The 24,566-nt window shown below is 38.5% G+C and overlaps 2 protein-coding genes across 2 annotated transcripts; one reads left to right on the top strand and one right to left on the bottom strand.

Annotated features, from left to right (window-relative positions):
• Positions 1-560: 560 nt before the first annotated feature.
• Positions 561-17,673, top strand: LOC134751612 (zinc finger protein 271-like). The gene is made up of 7 exons (XM_063687089.1): positions 561-911; positions 2,894-3,232; positions 5,670-6,663; positions 7,961-7,985; positions 13,310-13,532; positions 15,076-15,378; positions 16,748-17,673. The coding sequence occupies exons 1-7, from the start codon at positions 839-841 to the stop codon at positions 17,395-17,397; spliced, it is 2,607 nt and encodes an 868-aa protein (XP_063543159.1). The 5' UTR covers positions 561-838; the 3' UTR covers positions 17,398-17,673.
• A 1,528-nt stretch (positions 17,674-19,201) lies between these two features.
• Positions 19,202-24,242, bottom strand: LOC134751611 (facilitated trehalose transporter Tret1-2 homolog). The gene is made up of 5 exons (XM_063687088.1): positions 24,201-24,242; positions 23,012-23,147; positions 22,245-22,379; positions 20,938-21,083; positions 19,202-20,441 (listed from the first exon to the last, which is right to left on the bottom strand). The coding sequence occupies exons 1-5, from the start codon at positions 24,240-24,242 to the stop codon at positions 19,218-19,220; spliced, it is 1,683 nt and encodes a 560-aa protein (XP_063543158.1). The 3' UTR covers positions 19,202-19,217.
• Between the last annotated feature and the right edge of the window lie 324 nt (positions 24,243-24,566).

Raw genomic sequence — 24,566 nt, 5'->3', positions numbered from 1 at the left:
ATCACGGCGCGAAGCCGCGAACGCGAGTGGAGTCTAGTTCGCTAATCAGCGAAATCGACTCCACACTCGCGTTCGCGGCTTCGCGCCGCGTAGTCTGGAGCGGCTGTACATACTACATACATATTATTAATTATTATTACTTCAGCCTTCTTCTTCTTCTTCTTTTAAAATTATGGCTTCAGCCCAGTGGGACTATTTCGCCAGTATCAAGGTATTGAGAGGTTTACAAACGACAAAAATTGTACGGTTGTACAAGACAGTGTACGGTGATTTGTTAGCTCTTGTAAATCGATAGCTAGTCTTTACAAGAAGCACGTGGACTACCGGCCGTTGACTCCAAGATGGTGGTTAAACGCGCTTCAAAATTAATTCTCCATTCACTGCACACTACCACATTAGTTTACTGTATAATAAGCTATCGATATTACACTTTAAACAATATTAATAAGCAAAAAACAAAGTAATTAATCACGATGCTAACTATCAAGATGGCGCTCGAACCGGAAGTCATTACTTCAGCCTCTTCAGCGACACTGACTGACAGTGACAGTGACATATGATATGAGCCGAGCTGAAGGCAAAATAATGAATACTATATTATTTTATTTTAACTTAGTGTTCCATTTTCTATGAATGAATAACTTAGTCACTCGACTTTTGTTAACTGAATCAATAATTCTTGTTTCTATCATTAATTTACAAAGCAGGTACCATCGTTTTGTGTAATTAAGTGGGCACAGAGCATCACTATATCGGATTCCATCGTGAAGATCTCGATATCTATCAACTCAGGGGTTGCAGTACCGAGTTTCGTCGACTCGGCTATCATCGGACAAAAATGGAAGTGTGGGTGAAAGTGGAGCTCTTATGCGACGAAGAGCTCGGTTCCGACTATGACGGCCACGGTGAGGGTGAGTGTATAGGATGTACAAACAGCAACACTCTAACTGTACATTGTTGGACCTTATTAGTCTTATTACATAAGGTCCACATCCACATATACCACAATACCATTACAAATTAGATATAGTATCCCACGTAGGGTTAGTAGGAAACGAGGCAGTAGATAAGCTTGCTAAAACCGCTGTAATGGATGGCTCTGTACTCGATTCTATACCATATTCAAGTGAAGGAATTCCCAGAATTAAAAAAAGATGTTTACAGAAATGGGAATACCATTTTGGAGAACAAGCTTTATCAAGGGGTGTTGGAATCTGGTACAGAACAATTCAAGATAGACCCTTGTGGATACCCTGGTTTGATTCTGCCAACCTCTCTAGAAAAGTGTTAGTCTCAGCTTTCCGAGTCCGGTCCGGACACATCCCTACAAACAAATTTCTGTGCATGATGGGTGTTAAATCGTCACCACTGTGCGCAAACTGTCAGAAGACTGGTGACTTGTCTCACGTGTTGTTGGAATGCGTCCGGAATTCGGACTTGAGAAAAAGAATTTTTGGTAGCCTGGGCTCCATGCACAATGGACAGATCAATTGTTGGTTGGCAGAGCCTATATCGGACAAAGCAATCAGTGTTTACCACTTTATTGACCTCTCCCTTGAGTAGGGAACTATGATAGCACCCATGAGGCTGACATGTTCACCTAGAGTGTCCAAAGCCTCCATAAAAACCAGATTAAAAAAAAAAAAAAATAGATATAGATATATATATATATATATATTTGTACCACGTCGGTGGCAATCAAGCATACGGCCCGCCTGATGGTAAGTAGTTACCGTAGCCTATGGACGCCTGCAACGCCAGAGTTATTACACGCGCGTTGTTGACCCTTTAAAAACCTGTACTGCTGCTGCTGTATGCTTTTTTTACATACATACATACATATAATCACGCCTATTTCCCGGAGGGGTAGGCAGAGACCACGGATTTCCACTTGCTACGATCCTGACATACCTCTTTCGCTTCCTTCACTTTCATAACATTTCTCATACGCGCTCGCTGGTTTAGGGTGGTCTTGACCTGGCCTTTCTTCAGAGAAAGTCCGCCGAGGTCTGCCCCTTCCAACTCCCGTTTCTACCTCTCCCTTATACACTCTCTTTCTTAGCCTCCTTTCACTCATTCTTTCCATGTGTCCAAACCATCTCAACATACCTTTCTCAATTTTTGTCACTACGTCTTCGCTCAGTCCACACTTTTCCCTTATCACACTGTTCCTAATTCTATCTTGTAATCTCACCCCACATACACTTCTCAACGCTCTCATTTCCACTGCATTCACTTGGCTCTGATGCCTCTTCTGCCATACCCAACTTTCGCTACCATACATAAGTGTAGGCACCAGCACCCCTCTATGCACAGCCAACCGTGCCTTTTGCGACACCTTCTGGCTGCTCATAAAAGCGTTAAGTGCCCGTTCACGCGATTTCCAGCACTCACTCTACTTTCAATATCTTTATCATGCTGGCTAGGAAGCTACGTAGTGGCGTGGCACCGCTGTGCCGCGCGGCGCGCCGCGAAACCTTGTACAACGGTGTAGTGCAGGCAAATCACCTAGTCTGCGCATGAGTGCGCACACGACGCCACGCCTACGCCTTACCGCGCCTTATTATTATTATTATTTAGCTTTATCCCACATTAGTGGTCCCCAAGGGTATAAAAGCCTCCTCCATCTGTTTCCACCTCTTTTTGTCAGTGGCAACATCCATCCATTTTTTTCCTGCAGCCTGTACGATGTCATCTGCCCATCTTTTCTTTGCCTTCCCGCTCTTCTTTTTCCAGCTGGGCCTGGCCATTTTGTTACAAGATGCCGTTACCGCGCCTTAATGCCTCCTTTTCTGGTCAAAACTTAAAAGTAATTCATTTGTGCCTAACTTAACTTGACATGTTTGTAATTATCCAAAATATACTGATAACATTTTCTTGTTTGGATTGACAGGGCATGTCACAGAAGCCGGGCAGTCCTTAGATATCTTGTCCGCACTGCCCAAAAAAGAAGCTCCAAATGCAATGGAAAAATGTCAGAATATTTTAAACAAAGAAGTTGATGTTACTGAGAAAACTATAGATATAAAAGAAGAAATAGAAATGGAGAAAGAAAATGTAGACAAGAAGGAAGCTCCAGATTTTGAGAACAGTATAAAGCTCAAAAAAATGGTACTGGATGAGAAGACAGAGCCCTTGCTGGACGAGGAGCTGTATGCGAACTGTGTGGTCAAGGACGAGCTCGTGCTGGGCCCAGAGGCAGTGCAGATGCCCCATAAGGTGGGGCTGAATGGTGAGTTGTCTCGGACCTGGTTATTTCTGTGATTTATTCAAATCAACTTTATGATGCTAGGAGCTAATATATTGTATCTGTATTTTATTTATTATTTATTTGTATGTATTTACCATATCTCGGGACCATGGGGTCCCAGACCTTTGGGAGGCGTGCGTGGGGCCGAAGCCAACAGTGCAGAGGCCCTTTAAGACAACTTAATCTAAAAGCAAGGGATACATGTGGCGGATACCATCCCCGAGCGCACAATATGATACATCCAGAGATGGTCCCCGCCAGGTGCAAAGACTATTGCAGTGCAACACTTTTGTGCTGCGATAGGAACTAAAGTCATAGGCTATTGATATGCAAGTTCGATGGACTGGATAATGGGTTATGGGAGAGACTAGCGGACACCTGCCGTGACAATCAGTCTCAAAATTGTGAAAAACAGGTGGGGACTTGCCAACTCATTTAGTGGGCCCTACAACGGCCGCACGCACAATACATCAAAAGAGCAACACTTCAGAGCGGCTGTGAGGTTGTCGAGAGGTGAGTCTGCGGTAGCCAGTTCTATGTTCTATGAAGTAGTAATAGTAATCTATGTGCCAAAATTTAACTAACTTGCTCATTATTTACTGGTCGCTTAACATTGCTCAGATTGCTCTAGAATCTCTAGATTCTAGAATTTGATCTCATACAACAAAAAAAAAACTAATCTAAAAATAAAAAATTGTTTGGTTTATGTTTCATTTAGTTATCTATATATGAAAAAAATTTTTTTTTTAAACGCCTTTAAAAGGTAAGAATTTTGCTTTAGTCAAGTTCATGTCATACATTTTAGTTCAAAATGTTACATTTCAAGGCGTCTTCTAAATAATGTTTTATTGTTCTTACAATTGTTTTATATAATTTTTATACGTTTTTTCTAAAAACAACCTTGTGGAGAGATCATTCAAAAACATTTTTTTTTATCACTAATTATGGCCATGTAATAGTACATTTTACAACTAGTGGAAAAAGACATTTCACACGTGTTGTAAACGACGTTTTTTAATACAATTGCGAAAAAATAATAAATTAATATATCATTAGTAGAATCATACCACCAAACCAAACCAAAACCAAAAGTACCTATACAGCCCGCGATACGCGAGCTGCCGCAGCCCGCGATACCTTCATACTCGTGCGCGCCCCGGCCGCGGCCGCCGCGGGCCCGGCGCGGGTTGGTCAACGACACCTCCTCATAACTCATGAGGCCCTGGTACCTGCTCCGCGCTAAATTCAATTTTAACTGCGTTTCGAAAGTATAGTTTGGAACTAAAAAGTAAAAAGCACTAGTTCGAGAAATTGAGCTTCTCGCACGCTACGCAGCCACAAAAAGTACCACTTTTTGAGCAACTGTATTAAAAAATATTTTTTAAGATAATGTAACACGGAACTAATGGTTTAAGGTTTGATTGCAAGCTTTTTGACTTAAACTGTAGTCATCAACGCAACATCATCAATCAGTTTAAACTGTTGCACCGTATGAAATAGTAACGCCACACAAACATTTGACATCGCCCATACAAACCATCGCATAACCAAGAATGGTAGCATCAGTCCATAGGTATATTACAATAACTTAAAAGGCTCCGGCAAGCTCGGCCGAATTGCACCTTCCCATACAAACGTAGTTCCGCTCTCATTTTAAAACTATGTGTTGGGTTGTAATGAAACTTTGTACATACAATGATATGAGGTATATCTAGGTCTGAAATTAGTTTATATAGCTCCAGTTTATAAAACAAACGAAATAGAGCAAGTTTTGTATGAAAAACTTAAATTCGCTGTATTTTTCTAACTATGGTATCTGAAGCTATATAAACTAATTACAGACATAGATATACCTTATCCTATTGTAAGTAATCAAAGTTTTAGAGCAATCTAGCTAGTCGTTTTAAAATGAGAGCGGAACTACGTTTGTATGGAGAACCGAGCTTCCCGGAGACCCTTAAATTAAACTAAAACTACTACTTAAATAACTAACTCAGCCCAACAGCACTCCTGTTGCCATGTGCATGGTGTTCCACTTTTTGACTATTGGACAATCTAAACTGTCCATAACAGTATTCAGAAGGCTTAACCTCAACATCGGAGAGAACTTCCACTTTTGTGCATATCTATTGATTCCCCGGAGTTCCTTTCGTATTTGGAGCCTAACAATAAAAATCCCATGCATTTGCATTGATACAGGATAGGCATGTTACAATATATCGTGTTTCAGTTTTTTAGTTTACTATAAGTTCAATAAGTTAAATTTTTGTAGTACTCGTACTTTCATGTAATATTATAGGCCTTTGATTCTCAATACAAACCTGACTGAAACTTTTCATAATAAAATGTTTCTCATGATATCAGTCCCCTCTGTTTAACTGTATAATTTGATGTTAAAAGTTTGGGTTATTTGTTTCAGACGAACCGAGCCTGCTTGTCTGCAACCTGGACACCGCAGAGCAACACAGATATGAGTGTGACATTTGCGGCAAAGTTTATCGACGAAAACATTTCCTGGTTCGCCATATGAAGCTGCACTCGAAGTACAAGAATACGGTTTACCCATGTAATGTATGTATGAAAGTGTTTTCAAAACGGAGTGCTTTGAACAAACATGAACTGTCACACACTGGCGCGAAAAGATTTTCATGTGAGACGTGTAATAAACAGTTCACTCAAAATAATAATTTAAAGCTACATATACTCACACACACGGGTGAGAGGCCATACGCCTGTAACATGTGTCCAAAGCGGTACAGACAACAAAGTTATTTAATTATACATAAACGAAAACATACTGGAGAAACACCATACTCCTGCGAATATTGCGAAAAGAAGTTTAGAGATTCTGGAAGTTTGATGTCGCACAGACGCGTCCACAGTGAGAAAAACCACGAAGCCGAAAAACCTCATGTCTGCAAAATATGTAATAAGGGGTTTTCGAGAATAAGTGTTCTAAACAGACATGAACAATTACACACCGGCGCAAAAAACTTTTCATGTGAGACGTGTAATAAAAAGTTTACACAAAAAGGCCATTTACAGGATCATAAACTCACACATACGGGGGAGAGACCTTACGCCTGCAATATGTGTTCAATGCAGTTCAGAAGGTCAACTCATTTAATTATACATAAACGAACACATACTGGAGAGACACCGTACTCCTGTGAATACTGCGAAAAGAAGTTTAGTAGTTCGGGAAGTTTAGTGTCGCACAGGCGTATCCACACGGGGGAAAAAGCGCACTATGCCTGCGACATATGCAACAAAACGTTTACGGGCAGCCGGGACCTGATGAGGCATCAACGAGTACACACGGGGGAAAAACCTTTTGTTTGTGAAATATGTAAAAAGGCTTATAAGCAAGATGCTCACTTAAAAACTCATTCAAAAATACACACTGGTGATTGGTGAAAAAATCACCTGGTGCATAATGGAGTTAACAGCATGAACTAGTTAAAAAAATCAAATAACTCACACTAAGAAAATACTTTTTTATGTGAAGTGTTCAACAAGCGAAGCCTATATCTAACTGATTCATGCATGATGATGAGTTTGTGACGTGAAGACATTAAGAACCGCGCGGGGTGTATTTTATTTTAAGCAAAAGTGCTTGGTTGTGATTTATTTTTCTTTCATTTGAAAGTAAAGTCGAAAATACCCAAGTCTGTTTGATTATGTTATCGTCTGTTTTTATTCACGTCCCAATATATACCCTATTAGATAAGTATTCGTTTTTTTTAAGAAAAAATATCAGTATAACGTGTGTTGTCGTTGAGACTTTTATTTTTTAATGTTTGGCGTGAAACAGTAAGTATCCGGCTCCGGGGCAATAAGTCTTTTCAGAATCTCTGGCGTGCTCGAGACTTATAACACGCACGATAATCAAAACGAACTTTGCTCTCTTGTTACACAAATAACTGCAATTTCGAACTGTCAATACGACAGCCACTATGGACCAGGCACATAGACATATAGTATATACAAGTAGTTATAGACATGAAACCGAGCGACCAGGGGTAAGAGAAAGATATATTCGGTTTACTGATGTTTCGGCGAAAATTACTTGACAAACTTTCAGTTCCCAAACTATTTATCCCATATTTTTAGTTGGGCGAAATTTCATTTCGCAAATTTACATAATCCAACCTAACCTAACGCAACCTAGTACGTCATTTTCATTTCGCAAGTATGGGGTTGGGAAATGAAATGGTTGCGAAGTCATGTTATGCCAACGATTGGTTTGCCAAATGAAACTTTGGCGAAAAGTTGGTTGCCAAGTGAAATTTGGCGAAATAAATTTCGCCAAAAAGGAAGTACACCGACATATTCATGTATTGAGTTTCATGTATAGCAGCATAATCCTTTTTCTCTTTCACTCTTATAAATTTCGGTATTTCGCCATCGCCTCCTTGCTATGATGCCATAACCCGACCATGAAAAAATGCCCGGTCGGTGATAAAGACAAAGGATGGCACTATTTTCTCTTTCCTCTTATAGGAATCGCAATAAGACTATCTCTCTCTATCAAAGAGTATCAGGCCCTTGACCAGGCACTATGGCGTGCCTAGAGTTTTGGAGGTAAGGCAAGCCGAAAATTATGTTTCGTAATAACTGTCCCGCATCTCATACCGTCACAAGGAACAACTTCATCCATTGTTAACGATTTAGACACTTATAAACGCCACAACGAATGAACGAATCCAGGTACCTATTTGAGAAATCTTTATCGGTTCGATATCTTTATTTTTGGTGATAGCTTAGTGAACCTAGTGTTATATTCTCTTAATTAAATATATTAATAACGGGTCACTCACGTATTTTAAGTCGAAAACGCTCGACATGTTTCACTCCGTACCGAGGAGCGTCATCAGGAGCGCGGGCGCCGGTGGCGGCAGGGGGAGGCGAGAAACTACCCTCGTTTACGGCATTATTGTCAAATGATGGGTTGCACACAACGCTCACTACGTCATTCGCTAATGGTTCATCCACACTGTCCACCGACGTAGTACCCAAAAGTTTTCCAGCTCGGAGGCACTGACCAACCACAATCACGGTTAAAATTCGGATGACGACTAATTTCGATAGCCTCCCGTACTTTTCGCTGAATCACTAACTTTTCTTTCGCCAGCACGGTTACCTTATCGAAACGTATATAGTGAGTCGAATCCGAATCCAATACGTGTTCCGTCACCGCAGAACCCCGGCTATCCCTGTTCTTCATACTACGTATGTGCTCGTGGAGGTCTGCGGCCCGCAGTCTGCGCCGGTCCGTCACCGTCGATGCAAGCTCCTGATGACGCTCCTCGGTACGGAGTGAAACATGTCGAGCGTTTTCGACTTAAAATACGTGAGTGACCCGTTATTAATATATTTAATATGTCTGTGTCTCACGGAAGTTTTGTTATTAAAATTATATTCTCTTGTTAAGAAAACCCGATGTAGGTTTTCTCGAGCCCCATTTCTCTTGTCTTGTACAGTACACCAAAGAGCATATACTTATTCACTACGCTACGGTGTACACACCTTGTCTTCCTTCCCGATTTGCAATAAGTACAATAAGGCATTTGATCGATCTGTCGCAGTTATAGTCAAATTGTAAGAATCCGCCGTTTACAAACGACGTCGTCATTGTTTTTTGACCACGCCGTTTGTAAAATGCCGTATCTTACAATCTGACTGCGGCAGATCGATTAAATTACTTGCTCTTACTTATAGTCATACTTGTTATGGCCATTTTTTGCCCGGATGCTGCACTTCATGATAAAAGCAAGCCGCTTTGCACAGTGCTAGTAGGGACCAAACTGAGTGACTTGACCCGCAGCAGCGCAAGTTTCACCCCTTAGGAACAGAGATGGCGCCACTTCTTTAAAAAATATTTCAAAAAATTCTACAAGCTAAACCAATGAACCGATTTTAATGTTTAATATCTCAAATGAAAGCTCATTATATACATTACTTTTAAAAAAATACTCAAAAAATATATACTGATTACTTTCGACAAAAAACGGCATCTTAAGTTTTTTTTTACTCGATTGATAGTTTTTACTTGGTTTCTCAAAAAAATTGTATAGAACATGAATAGCTTAATGCATGTATATATTACTGAATAAATAACAAGTATTATAAAAAAAACCCGACACCGATACCTCTCATACTTCACGAAATATAAAAGTTTGAATGTGAGTGTAAATTACTTCAAAATATATTTCAAAAAATTCTACAAGCTTAACTATTTGACCGATTTCAATGTTTAATATCTCAAATAAAAGCTCTTTATATACAATACTTATAAAAAAAATACTCATAAAACATATACTGAACCCTTTTGGCAAAAAACGGTATCTTAAGTTTTTTTTCTTACTCGATTGATAGTTTTTACTTGATTTCTTAAAAAAATATTATGGAACATGAATAGTTTAATAAATATATATATAGTACTGAATATATAAAAGTATTACAAAAAAACCCGACACCCATACCTTTCATTCTTCACGAAATATTTAAGTTCAATTATGCACGTTCTTACAAATAAATCCTTTAAAAGAAATCTTCTACCGCAGTAAGTGCACTGCTTTTAATATGAAATGTGTCATATGAAAAGAAATCACCCAATTTATTTTAATAAATAAAAAAAATATAAATAAAAACTGAATAAAGTTTTTTCCTGGTGGTGAATTACAAAAAAATATAACAAATCTTTAATTAGGAATTATTTTTATTTAAAGTGACTACATTTGTAAACAAAAAACTTAAATGTCCTCTTCGGGTTCATATTTCATATTTATTTATTGCAACCATGGTTTTATAGGTATTAAAAATTCCCGTGGGGGCATAGCAATATTACATGCATACTTAGGATCTAATCTTAAATCTATGTGTATAATATAAAAGTAGGTCAATTTAGTAGTTTTTATACATATAAGCCGAATTGAATCAGGTAATTGTCAGTGTATTAAATACAAAAATAAACGGGCAACTAATTATTATTAGGTGATGTCAAATTATATGTAAAACTGAAAAAGAAAAGTCGTTTTGTTAAGTACTCGTACCATTCCAATACTACAAAATCACTGATCATACATGAACTGGTTGCTGTAGATTACTGTTGAATTATTTTTGTGCCTAGTTGATAACCATTAAACCTATAATTTTGTGCCAGACCTATAATTAGTGGTCAGCATGCAAAATAACCCTGGATTGAAAATTACATTAACTTACTTTTGATTTGTACAGCCACATTTGCATGATTTACACTGGGCTGTGCATGGCCAGCTGACGCGACGACACCCACAATGCATAGTTTCGCAGCCAGATTTGCAGCCACAATGGTCCAAGAGGCTTAATTGAGACCAAATCGCTGTAAATGCCAACCATTCCGGAGTCCAACTCTCTTTTTCCTCAGTCCATCCCCAAAAAGATGTACATGGTATGAAAACTTCTAGTTTCAGAGCGTTTCCCCATATATGGCCCTCTTGGTAAGCTGCTCGAAGTGCATGTTTATAGAGAGCAGCTGATGTAGGTGGCAGGGTTGGCAGGTTCTAATTTCTCGGCCAAATCAGATTTGTTCCCTGAACGACGCCCTCCATTGACTGACAACGAAGATTGACAAATTTGGTTTTCGTACTGGAAGAATTCGTTCAGATCAAGCTGCCTTTCTCTGGCCACTATAAAAAGACGGGAAAATAGGAGTATGTCAACTTTTAAGTTTTTGATTTTGTCAGTTGTCAGGTGTGTAACTACATATTTTAATTTTAGTATAAAGTAACCCTAGATTTGTGTTATTGTTTGGCCAAACGGAACACATAAACGTAAATGAAGTTCACAAATATTTGTTTGCTTCAAAAAACAAGCTTGTGTCAAGCCTGCCACCTACATCAGCTGCTCTCTATAAACATGCACTTCGAGCCGCTTACCAAGCGGGCCATATATGGGGAAACGCTATGAAACCAGAAGTTTCCATACCATGACCATCTTCTTGGGGATGGACTGAGGAAAAAGAGAGTTGGACTCCGGAATGGTCGGCAGTTACAGCGATTTGGTCGCAATTAAGCCTCTTGGACCATTGTGGCTGCAAATCTGGCTGCGAAACTATGCGTTGTGAGTGTCGTCGCGTCAGCTTACCATGCACAGCCCAGTGTAAATCATGCAAAGGTGGCTGTACAAATCAAAAGTAAGTTAATGTAATTTTCAATCCAGAGTTATTTTGCATGCTGACCACTGATTATAGGTCTGGCACAAAATTATAGGTTTAATGGTAATCAACTAGGCACAAAAATAATTCAACAGTAAATCTACAGGCACAAAAAATTTCCAACAGTAATCTACAGCAACCAGTTCATGTATGATCGGTGATTTTGTAGTATTGAAATGGTACGAGTACTTCTCAAAACGACTTTTTTTTCAGTTCTACATCTACCGGTGAACCCGAAGAGGACATTTAAGTTTTTGTTTACAAATGTAGTCACTTTAAATAAAAATAATTCCTTATTTTAGATTTGTTATATTTTTTTGTAATTCAGCACCAGGAAAAAACTTTATTCAGTTTTTTTTATTAATTTTTTATTTATTAAAATAATTTGGGTGATTACTTTTCATATGACACATTTCATATTAAAATCAGTGCACTTACTGCGGTTGAAGATTTCTTTTAAAGAATTTATTTGTAAGAACGTGCATAATTGAACTTAAATATTTCGTGAAGAATGAAAGGTATGGGTGTCGGGTTTTTTTGTAATACTTTTATATACTCAGTACTATATATATATTTATTAAACTATTCATGTTCCATAATTTTTTTTATGAAATCAAGTAAAAACTATCAATCGAGTAAGAAAAAAAACTTAAGATGCCGTTTTTTGCCAAAAGTATTCAGTATATGTTTTTTGAATATTTTTTTATAAGTAGTATAAATAATGAGCTTTTATTTGAGATATTAAACATTAAAATCGGTCGAATAGTTTAGCTTGTAGAATTATTTGCAATATATCTTCAAGAAATTTACACTCACATTCAAACTTTCATATTTCGAGAAGTATGAGAGATATCGGTGTCGGTTTTTTTTTATAATACTTGTTATTTATTCAGTAATATATACATGCATTAAACTATTCATATTACATACAATTTTTTTGAGAAATCAAGTAAAAACTATCAATCGAGTAAAAAAACAAACTTAAAATTCCCGTTTTTATCAAAAGTAATCAGTATATATTTTTTGAGTATTTTTTTAAAAGTAATGTATATAATGCGCTTTCATTTGAGATATTAAATATTTAAATCGGTTCATTGGTTTAGCTTGTAGAATTTTTTGAAATATTTATTAAAGAAGTGGCGCCATCTCTGTTCCTAAGGGGTGAAACTGCCGCTGCTGCGGGTCAAATCGCTCAGTTTGGTCCCTACTATCACTGTGCAAAGCGGCTTGCTTTTATCATGAAGTGCAGCATTTTGTTCATAACAAGTATGACTATTAGCAGTGTTGGGCGCAATTAATTACTTGTGTAATTTAATTACCAACTGAATTGCATGTAATTGAATTGTTTGTAATTGAATTACATGAAAATTCATCAATTGGTAATTAAATTAGACCAAGAAAAGTGCAGCGATTTTGATAGCACACGCAGTGTAAGTGTTATTTTAAACGTCAATCTTTTATGAAATTATGACGTTTAAATAACACTTGCACTGCGTATGCTATCAAAATCGTTGCAGACTTTTCTTTGTAGAACTAGTTTTTATTTCATCGCCCTAAACTAGAAATTGTAGATGATGCGTGTAGCGGAACGTGAAACCATCTAGGGCATCTAGACATTGACAAGATGACAAGTCATGACACTCATGACAAGTGACAGTCGCAACGTCGCACGCATAGGTATTGGGTCGCATGTATATCGAATCGAATTTTGGGCCGAGCCAATGAGGAAATAAAATAAATACAATTATTAGGTCAGGCCGAACGAATAGAAATCAAAATAATAAATATCTTAAAGCAGTGTTATAATCATAAATATTCTATCAATAAATAACTAGTGACCTACTCGACTTGTGTTACTTAAGTCAACAAGTCATTTTGTTAGTACCTTTGTTTTGTGTACACTACATGGGCACAGTACATCATTACATTGGACTCCTGATCGTGAAGAACTCGTAATTTATCCCCTGACTTACAGTGCCAAGTTTCATCAACACGTCTATCATCAGACAGAAATGGAAGTGTGGGTTAAGGTTAAAGAGGAGCCCTCGTGGGAAGACGACCCCGAGTCCAACTACGACGGCCACGGTGAGTGTATCAGATGTGCAGTCTGCTGCAGAAGTTGCTAAGCGGGCGAGGTGTTCACAATTACCTTGACACGCTCTTATACCCTTAAGAGCCAATCAACATGCTCACTAGCGCCACTGTTAAATAATTGTGATTATTTAAAATTAACGATTGATATTCCAAAAAAGGGGCCGCTACGTACTGTTTTTTGTATTTAGGTACCTTTTGAATACATTATGATTTTGAACAATCTATGAACTCAAAACAAAAACGGTTGTTTTAACTTTGGATGCATAGATTGACGAATCCAGCAACGTAAAAACTATTATATTGTATTCAAAAGGTACCTAAATACAAAATACAGTACACTATTATTTACCAGTGGCTCTAGTGAGAATGTTGATGGGCTCTTAACAATAAAGTAGCGTCAAGATCATTTTGAACACCTTGCCCGCTTAGCAACTTCTGCTGCTGACTGTATTAGGAATTATGTTAGAGTAGGTAGTTGCCAAAATGTAGACACAATTTGTATGTTGAATCGATGCAAATTGTATTTGTATGTTGAATCAATGCAAATTGTATTAGGATGAATCAACTTTTTCTTGTCATTCGTTGCCATGGTTACGGTCGGCTGGTTGTCTCTACATCCTGGTTTTATAGCATTTAAATTAACCAAACATGCTTTTTTGTTTCCATAATGGGCCATCTACCAACAACAATAAAATAACGTGGTAGTGGTAGATACAAAAGTTCTTCCAAAAACTGTGCTACTCTTGTACCCTGGCTGACAGCACAGGATATAAACAAGAAATTGAACATGTATATAATTATTTACTTGCGTAATAATTAAATCATAGTTAACTTCTTTGTACATAGTGTTCGTACGTGTTTTTTTTTTTAATACTACGTCGGTGGCAAACAAGCATACGGCCCGCCTGATGTTAAGCAGTCTCCGTAGCCTATGTACGCCTGCAACTCCAGAGGAGTTACATGCGCGTTGCCGACCCTAACACTCCTCTCCCTCGAGCTCTGGCAACCTTACTCACCGGCAGGAACACAACACTATTAGTAGGGTCTAGTGTTATTTGGCTGCGGTTTTCTGTAAGGTGGAGGTACCTCTCCAGTTGGGCTCTGCTCTAGATCTGGAATGACATCCGCTGTCCTGTGCCCTACCTCACAAAGCGAGATGTCATTCACAGTGCCCATACCTCTCTTTTGGACGTAGTTTAAGGACATACCCGGGTATGTTACGTCTATCATGTTTTATTTAATTTACTCTCAATTGCTCAAAGGTTGACTGGAAGAGAGCCCTTACAAGGGATAAGTTCGCCTTTGTACATTTTATATATTTACTTTCATTGTATTTTAACCTGTCTTATGTACAATAAAGTGTTTACATACATACATTTGTCAACTATATCATTGGATGAGTTACAAGTTATATCAACTGTGACTATACCTATAACTAACTCCTTTTCTGGTTAAAAGTAATTCAATAATTTCTTAGTCTTAAATTTTTTGCAATCATCTAAACACCAATAACCTTTGTTTGGTTGATTGGCAGGGCTTGTCACAGAGAAAAAAGAAGCTCTAAATACAACAGAAGAATCTCAGAATATTTCAACAACAGCCATTGATGCTCTTGAGAAAACTTTAGATATGAAGGTAGAACTAGAAATAGAGGAAGACAATCTAGACAATAAGGAAGCTCCAGACATTGAGGAAAGTCTAAATGAGAAGAAAGTAGCATTGGATGTGAAGGCAGAACCCTTGCTGGACGAAGAGCTGTATGCAAACTGCATGGTCATGGATGAGCTCATGCTGGGCCCGGAGACAGTGCAGATGCCACACAAGGCACCTCCGACCGGTGAGTCATCCCTTGTTTTTTCTGTGATTTATTCAGTTTAACTTAATGATGCCACTGACTTAACTTGATGACGCTAATATTTTGTGTCTGTATTTTCCAGCATAATCATCCATATTTTGCATGTCAGTAACATACTTAAAATTCAATTAATTTAAGAAATACACACAAAATCATTTATTTCAGGTCTTAAAACCCATATTTTATCACATTACAAAATATAAAATAAAAATGAAAAAATATAAAAAACATTGATAAAAATAAAAATAAAAATTAAAATATAATGTGATAATGACTGACAAAAATCTTCTTATCACCTTGAAGCAGAAATTAATCATGCCCAAATTTCATTTAAAAATCAATTTCTATTCTCCAGAAATTGCTGTATAGTATAGTAATAGTAGTAATAGCCTTTATTTCATGCTTTTTTTACAATTATATTAAATTACAATTTTATACAATATGTATTTATTTGCATGTCGCGTGTGCGGAAAATGCCTCCCCCAGTTTTTCCATTATTTCCTATTCTGTGCTGCACTCCACCAGTATCTGTCGAAGTTTCCTAGCTCATCTCATTTCATTTATTTATTTGCCATAAATTGTATGTTTACATAAGATGGTACATTAACATTGTCTCAATACAATTTTACCAGATTGTTGTAGCATAAATTAAATTAAAATATTTACAATAAGAAACTAGCATGCAATACATTTTATCTTACATTTAATTTTACAAAGTACTCGTTAAGGCTTGCTTGGATACAGCTCAATAAGATATTTATTTAGACTAGGGAAAAATTTTGTAGACGAAAGAGGAGTTCCGGGTGGTGAAAACGCTACATCGCGAACCGAATGTATTCTAATCAACAGTTCGTTTCCTCATTCCGTCGTGGCGAGGTGGCCTAGCGGTTCGAATCCGGCCTTCACCACTGTAGGGCTCCGTCACTTTCTCTACTATTTCAGTGTCATAATGCATAATTTTAAACAAATCATGCGCAACAAAACTCTAACCAGTAATCCCAGCGAAACTAAACAACAAAAAACTACACAACAGAAACTTGAACAAAAAAACAATTTCAAAACAAATGAAGAACCTGTACGCAGAAAAACACTACAAAATGACATGAAACTGCAGGGAAAGAAAAATGGAGAGAATTAGAGGAGGCCTCCACTCAAAGAGGGGTCCAAATTAAATTAAATTAGTAAATAACATACACAAACTTAACACTAACTACTAGCTATAAGAAAATTACTAACAACACGCAAAAACTTTTAATGTAAAATTGGAAATATGGAAATAAAGGCTTTTTTATTTTATTTATTTTTATTTAATGCATAATTTGATGCTATAAGTTTGGGTTATTTGTTTCAGAGGAACCGAGCCTGCTGCTTGCCTGTGGCCTGGATACCGCGGAGCGACACAGATATGAGTGTGACATTTGCGGCAAAGTATATCAACGAAAACATTTCTTGGTTCGCCATATAAAGATGCACTCGAAATACAAAAACAAGGTTTACCCATGCAATATATGTACAAAAGTGTTTTCAAAACGGAGTGCTTTAATCAGACACGAATTATCACACACCGGCGCAAAAAACTTTCCATGTGAGACGTGTAATAAAAAGTTTTCACAAAAAGGTCATTTAAATGATCATATACTCACACACACGGGGGAGAGACCTTACGTCTGCAATATGTGTTTAATGCAGTTTAAAAGATCAACTCATTTAATTGTACATAAACGATCACACACTGGGGAGACACCGTACTCCTGCAAATATTGCGACAAGAAGTTTAAAAGTTCGGGAGGTTTAGTTTCGCATAGACGCATCCACACCGGGGAAAAAGCGCAATATGCCTGCGACATATGCAACAAAACGTTCATGTGCAACCGGGACTTGACGAGGCACCAACGAGTACACACTGGGGAAAAACCTTTTGTTTGTGAAATATGTAAAAAGGCTTATAAGCAAGATGCTCACTTAAAAACGCATTTAAAAGTACACACTGGTGATTCGTGAAAAAATCACACTCATGTTATTGGTGCAAAATGGAGTTTACGTCATTAACTAGTTTAAAAAAACATCAAAAAACAGTTGGGAGAATCCTTACAGCTGTAAGATATATGCAAAAAAAAAAAAATTTGGGTATTTGAGTGTGCTCTAGAAACATATCAAACTGATTCATGCAGGAAATTATGAGTTGGTGATGATGCCAAATGAAGACATGGCGGGAAGACGGCGCGTATTTTGCTCTAGGGCCAAAAAGGGGCTATGGCCCGGCAAGTTGCGAGGATCATCGCAAGCAAAAGTGCTTGATTGTGATTTATTTTCTCTTTATTTGTAAAGTAAAATAGACAATAATCAAGTCAGTTTGATTATGTTATCATCTGCTTTTATTTTCGTCCCAATTTAGCCCTATAAGGAATTTTCTTAAAGAAATCAATATTTGTGCATGTGCTATCACATGCCCTATCACTATCACTGACTAGAAAGCCTACAGCTATAGCCTCCTAAGGCCCAGCCATTTAAGAAAAATATCTAAAATTTGCCAGTAAAATTAAACTTACAAGGAAATAAAATTTAATTTTTTTTTTTTGAAAATTTTACTAAACAAAAGAAATCCATCTCTGTTCCATTTTAAAATGATTTTACCTTTTCGGCGCCGTGTCAAACACAAAACACGTCACCGAAGTCTCAAAACTGAAATTGAACTTTATGCATATGCATGTCTATGTTGCTCTGTGGTCTATGACCGATTAATCGGTCTTTGGCGTTGAACCTACGTGCGTATATATCGGTCATTGGCGTCCAAAAGGTTAAATTTCATCAAACGTAATAAGTACTATATGTAGGACCTTGAGCCATAGGAGGTTAATGTTTTCTCGCGCATGAATTATATTATTCCGTTCATGTCCCAATCACTCCTGACTCCTGATAAGAAAGTGCAAATTTTGAGTTGTTTCTTCATGTTGGTTGGCTGGTAAAATTGACTTTTACATGATGGTTCTGAATGATAATATGACTTTAATTCAAAATCAACCTTATTGACAACCGACAATGTGGTACCTTTTGATTGAAAACGTCACATTTAAATAAAAATAATAATACGTTTTTGACAAAAAAATAATTTTTGGTACAAGCTTTTATCGCTGACTGTACTTTTTATTCCACAAGCAACTAATATATACTCATCGAAACAATTCTAAAAACTCCAAACACAATTAGGATTTATTGTTTTATCACAGAGTTCCTATGGACAACTTCAGTCTTCATCATCAGATCAGCTCGATGGTACCATAATATTGCATTGTCACCCGACTTACATATGCATGCAAATTTTCAGCTTCATTGGAAGTCGGGAAGTGGGTCAAATTTAACTTGCAAGATTTGACCCGTACAAACATAGTTACATACATTGCAAGTTAATAAAAAGCTTGTAAAAGTAGACATAATCTCGTAGCCAGGATTATTCTCCAGCAACTTGCTCTTCTATACGGCCTTGTGGGCCGCGAAGTGCTGTACTACAAGTATTTACTTGCGCCACAGTTCCTGAGAATGGTCGTGCCACACTATTAGGATTTGAGATCGATCTAGTAATATACCAATTTAACCTACAAGTGCCTTGTTGGCACAAATGACCGGATCAGCTGTAAGTTTTCGTTGGACAACCTGATGGGCCAACCGTCCCTGTCATTATTTTTTTTTCTTCTTTGGCCCAAGCTTTATTCCGTACGGTTTGACGTAAGACGTTGTAAGTTGTAATTTATGAAAATACGTAGCTATATATTTTAATTAGATATCTCATCTATCTAGTGACTTCCTAAATTGATTACGAGACGTTATTTAACAGTACCAATAGGTTCAGTTTCTTCTAAACTCACTCTCTCTGTGCCATTGCAACTTAATGTTTGACTAGTTTTACTGCCTCTTTTATCTACACCATTCAGCTTCTCATTCAAAGGCGCTGACTCCCTATCATCAGTCTCAAGGTCCGGGAGCGGAGCCCCCCTGAAGTGTTCTTCAATCTGCTGCAAAGTCCGGCCGCTTGTCTCCGGTAATAGCACCCACGCCACCGCCAGACAAGCAACTATCACTCCAGCATACACAGTAAATGTTCCATGCAGACCCGCAAGGGCTATTAAACTAGGAAATGCCTTAAGAACAATAAAGACAGAGCCACACTGCGCTATTAAACCGATACTTCCACCTAAACCTCTGTACTGCAAAGGAAATACTTCCCCAGCTATAACAAACGGCAGTGGCTGCATCCCCATTGACACACTCAACATCTGCAGATTTATAAGTATACCAGAAATCCATAAATAATCAAATGACAAATAACCCTTAGCTCTAGCGAAGACGTAAGCGCCCATAGCTAGCTGACTACCAGCACAGATAACCCCAACACTAAACAACATTGTTCTCCTTCTAACTTTGTTTATCACATAAACTGCAATTATACTGAAGATTAATCTCTGAAAGTCTAATGCCACCATCCATAAATGAGCATTAATGCTAGGCCCAAGCAGAAGCTGCAGAATCGTAACCGAGTACGCTCCCATTATCAGTCCTCCTGAATACGTCATCAGAATATACAAGGCAAACATGAGGAATATAGGTTTGTAGAATTCCCTTTTCGTCGCAACAGCCATCATCTCTTTAAGTTTGGCCTGCTCAGTACTCTGTTTTGTTTCTAAAAGCTTAACGCTCTGTATCATCTTCTCCAGCTCTGGTATTTCTTCTTCTCCTCTATACCATATGAAGTTCTTTCTGCATCTGTCATATTGTCCTTTTGTCGCTAGCCAGCTTGGAGATTCTGGCGAGATTATGGCTAAGATGAGACTGATGATAGCGAAGGATATGGAGCAGAGAGCAGTCATCTGGTAGCTGATGAGTGATCCGATGAGGTGGACAAATAGGAGGCCGAAGGTCTGGGCTAGTGTGGAGGTGGAAAGGAATCCGCCTCGGTAGCGCGGGCTGGTGCACTCGCCGATGAAGATAGAGCGGAGTGGCATAAACATGCCAAACGACAGGCCTTGGAGTAGCCTGCCTAACAGCAGCAGCTGAAACGATTAAGAAAATGTGAGAAAAGTAACTTGGGTGATGTGAATGTTGCATTGCTTGAAAGTGTGGGTATTTCACAATTAACTGCCAATAATTTTCCAATATTCTCAGCACTAGGGATATAAACTAATGGAATACTGTATTGTTTGTTGGAATACTATACTATCTCTTTATTTTCACCAGAAGATTGTAATCCCGGAGTGGACCCCAGGCTCTCAGGAAAATGAGCCAAGGCAATGAGCCAGACCAAGAACAGCTAAGGCGACTAGTTTGGGTTGCGTGTTGTGCAGCCCTGTACGCTTACCTCATAGCTGTGAGCCAGGATGATGATGCACCGGCCCACCATCTTGGTAAGACTGACAACGTAGAGCGCCACCTTCCATCCTCCACAAATCATCACTGCCGGGACCTTTAGGCTCTGGCATCTAGGCGGGGCTCTGAAGCCAGTTGCCATAGATCGGGGGTGATGATTGAGCATATAGTCTGCGAGCATACCTCATAGCTATGGGCGAGCATGATGGTGCACCATCCCAGCATCATGGTAAGGGTTACTACGTAGAGCGCCACCTTTCTTCCTCCGCGCGTCATCAAAGCTGGCACCATGAAGTTACCGCAGATCATCGGGATTGAAGAAACTGAAGCTGAATATAAAACATTTTGTTTTAGCTTTATATGAGAGAGTTTGGGGGTAAAGTTTCAAGTGCGTTTCATGGCTTGGTTTAATTACACCTAAATATCATAATGCCATTGTCCGTTCTTTCTAAATTTCAAAACAACAGTCTCAAAATGCCTAAAAATGTCAAATTGTTTTCTTCTTAAAATGGTCGAATACCATAATTACTTTATTAATATCGTCCAAGTCTCAAAATACCTAAATGTTAAAACTACCGAATTTCCAATGGGATTTATTTTTGAAATATATTTAGTTGAAACATGTCTTATGTTCAAAATAGCCTTTGTCGTATTAACAATTATTTTCGATGGTCCATTGAATTCGATAATAGAGTCCATTTCAGCTAAGTTTGCACCAACTTGATGAGACCGATACAGTCGGGGTTACTTAGTAATATGTTACCGTACTCTGACAAATAAATACTAAACTTTAATGACTATTACTACATAAAACAGGTACTTTATGAGGATACTCTTAATGAAATCTACAATATATAAAAATCTATTCTAGTTTTTACTTCCTAACATCCCGATGAACCTGGGCTCTTTAAAGGGCCCTCCACTCTCGTGCGCGAATCGCGGCGCGAAGCCGCGAACGAGTGTGTGGAGTCTAGTTCGCTAATCAGCGAAATCGACTCCACACTCGCGTTCGCGGCTTCGCGCCGCGTAGTCTGAGCGGGCTTAACATCTACATGATGATGAAGTGAAAAATATAGACTGTCCAACTCAAGGTTAGGTACGTGACAAACGTCTAGGTAACGAAAGTTTTATTTTATGACTGAAATTTAAATCAATTATTATATGACACTTGTTTCTCTCCGGAGTCTAGGAGCAAAAACTTAAAATTAATGGCAATAGCATCATGTGCATGCCCTAATATGTTACAATTTACGCCCTTAGTTACCTAGGAATTTCTCGACTCTTCGGTGGCACCGATATATTCATTATTATTATTATCTACATATGGTGGGATTTTAACTGACCTAGTCAAGAAGAATAGTTCAGATACTTGAAGTGCTGAATCAGGATGCTCCATGCAACATGCAACAGGATCCCCGGGGAAGCCGAACGCGCAGCCGCAACCGATGACGATGCTGCTGTTACCAGACCTTGGTGAAATGAAAACGAACCTAGCCAGGAAGTCTGGTCTTCAGAGACTTGAAGCGCTGAGTTAGGGTGTTCCAACTGTGGTAACAGGATCCCTGGGAAGCCGAACGCGCTGCCGCAGCCGATGACGCTGCTGCTCACCGCGGCCGTTACCAAACCTTGGTGAAAACTAACCTAGCCAAGAAGCCTGGTCTGCAGAGACTTGAAGTGCTGAGTCAGGATGTTCCATCTGCGGTAGTAGACTGTCTACTTTAGTTGTTCGTGGTGAAAACTAACCTAGCCAGGAAGCCTGGTCTTCCGAGACTTGAAGCGCTGAATCAGGGTGCTCCAACTGCGTGCGGTAACAGGATCCCTGGGAAGCCGAACGCGCAGCCACAGCCGATGACGCTGCTGCTCACCGCGGCCGTTACCAAACCTTGGTGAAAACTAACCTAGCCAAGCAGCCTGGTCTGCAGAGACTTGAAGTGCTGATCGAGTCAGGATATTCCATCTGCGGTAGTAGACTATCTACTTTAGTTGTCTGTGGTGAAAACTAACCTAGCCAGGAAGCCTGGTCTTCAGTGACTTGAAGCGCTGAATCAGGGTGCTCCAACTGCGGTAACAGGATCCCTGGGAAGCCGAACGCGCAGCCGCAGCCGATGACGCTGCTGCTCACCGCAGCCGTTACCAAACTTTGGTGAAAAATAACCTAGCCAAGAAGCCTGGTCTGCAGAGACTTGAAGTGCTGAGTCAGGATGTTGCATCTGCGGTAGTAGACTGTCTACTTTAGTTGTCTGTGGTGAAAACTAACCTAGCCAGGAAGCCTGGTCTTCAGTGACTTGAAGCGCTGAATCAGGGTGCTCCAACTGCGGTAACAGGATCCCTGGGAAACCGAACGCGCAGCCGCAGCCGATGACGCTGCTGCTCACCGCGGCCGTTACCAGACACTGACAATGAAAAAAATGATCTAAGCATACATGTATGCTTTAGAAAATAACTAACCTTGTCGGTACGTAGGAGGTCATTTTATATAAAATTGGTCTTACACTACAAGCGAAGCGGTAGGTAAAATAAAAATTCTCAAATCTAAAAAACTTTTTAGATTTTTATTTTATAAGATTTCTACTCAGAAGCACGAACATTTTGGATTATAATATCGTACAACTAGATAATTGAAATTCTCAAAATCTCCCAACTACTCGAATATCTTCATGAAATAAACTTTGAAAACGTATTATGTCGCGTATAATTAATTATCGAATATCTTCGTTTAGGTGTAATTTTTTGGAATGACGATGACACAGTTCTGATTAGTTCTGAAGCAAAATATTCAATGAATGGGAGAAAAAACCCAGATAAAACAAAAAATAACATTTTTTCATACTTAATTGTGTATTGAGCTTGTGGACCATAGTAGTTGTATAGTATTGCATTATAGTAGGGTGGTTTTACGGTAAGAATATATCCGGCCAAGTGCGAGTCGGACTCGCGCACGAAGGGTTCCATACCATTACGCAAAAAACGCCAAAAAAGTCACGTTTGTTGTATGGGAGCCCCACTTAAATATTTATATTATTCTGATTTTAGTATTTGTTGTTATAGCGGCAACAGAAATACATCATCTGTGAAAATTTCAACTGTCTAGCTACCACGGTTCATTAGATACAGCCTGGTGACAGACGGACAGACAGACAGACAGCGGATTCTTAGTAATAGGGTCCCGTTTTTACCCTTCGGGTACGGAACCCTAAAGAACTGGAATCTTATTCCATGTTTGTCTGTCTTGAGCTGTGGTCAACCAGTTCTTTATAGGGTAGCTAATAGCTACCCTATAGGGTATAGCTAGGTAGCTAATAGCTAGCTACCCTATAGGGGCCATGGTATGGATACAATAATATCTATATAAACTACTTTAAAAGTATTTCAAACGTGTAACTAAGTGTACGGATAAATAAAGCTATAATAATTACTAACTAAATAAAGTTACACAATAAACTTACTTGTCTCAAAAATGGACTAAACGTCTTAGTTTTTTCTGACATTATTTTTATATTTTTATTATTGTAATAATTGCCGCACGGGTAAACTACTCAAACGCACTCATTCTGCTGTTATGTCATTTTACTAGTATCTATCTGTGATAGCATTTAATTTATATTTAATTAGTTTAGTTTTAAATCCGTTCAAAAAACGGTTTTACTGTTTAAGTCGGAAGGGTAAAAATACATTGCACATTACAAATGCTCTTAAATAGAAATCAATTATTTACTTTTATAAACCGTTAAAGTTTAAACTGTTTAAAATATCATATTTATCAGTAGTCATTGTTGTTGAACTAGTCAGCAAATTGCAGCTATGTTTATCTA

The sequence above is a fragment of the Cydia strobilella genome, chromosome 22, assembly GCF_947568885.1.
Source record: "Cydia strobilella chromosome 22, ilCydStro3.1, whole genome shotgun sequence".
NCBI classification, from domain to species: domain Eukaryota; kingdom Metazoa; phylum Arthropoda; class Insecta; order Lepidoptera; family Tortricidae; genus Cydia; species Cydia strobilella.
This window is presented reverse-complemented; position numbering and strand designations above follow the sequence as displayed.

Bases quoted from the DNA above. Each gene is read 5' to 3' on its own strand.
- LOC134751612 (XM_063687089.1), top strand. From the start codon at position 839: ATGGAAGTGTGGGTGAAAGTGGAGCTCTTATGCGACGAAGAGCTCGGT. The intron at 3,233-5,669 runs GTGAGTTGTCTC...TATTTGTTTCAG, and splicing joins CCATAAGGTGGGGCTGAATG to ACGAACCGAGCCTGCTTGTC. The intron at 7,986-13,309 runs GTTCGATATCTT...GTGTTACTTAAG, and splicing joins TATTTGAGAAATCTTTATCG to TCAACAAGTCATTTTGTTAG.
- LOC134751611 (XM_063687088.1), bottom strand. From the start codon at position 24,242: ATGTCAGAAAAAACTAAGACGTTTAGTCCATTTTTGAGACAA. The intron at 23,148-24,200 runs GTAAGTTTATTG...TTTCATTGTCAG, and splicing joins TTAGTCCATTTTTGAGACAA to TGTCTGGTAACGGCCGCGGT. The intron at 21,084-22,244 runs GTTCGTTTTCAT...TTTTATATTCAG, and splicing joins AGACCAGACTTCCTGGCTAG to CTTCAGTTTCTTCAATCCCG.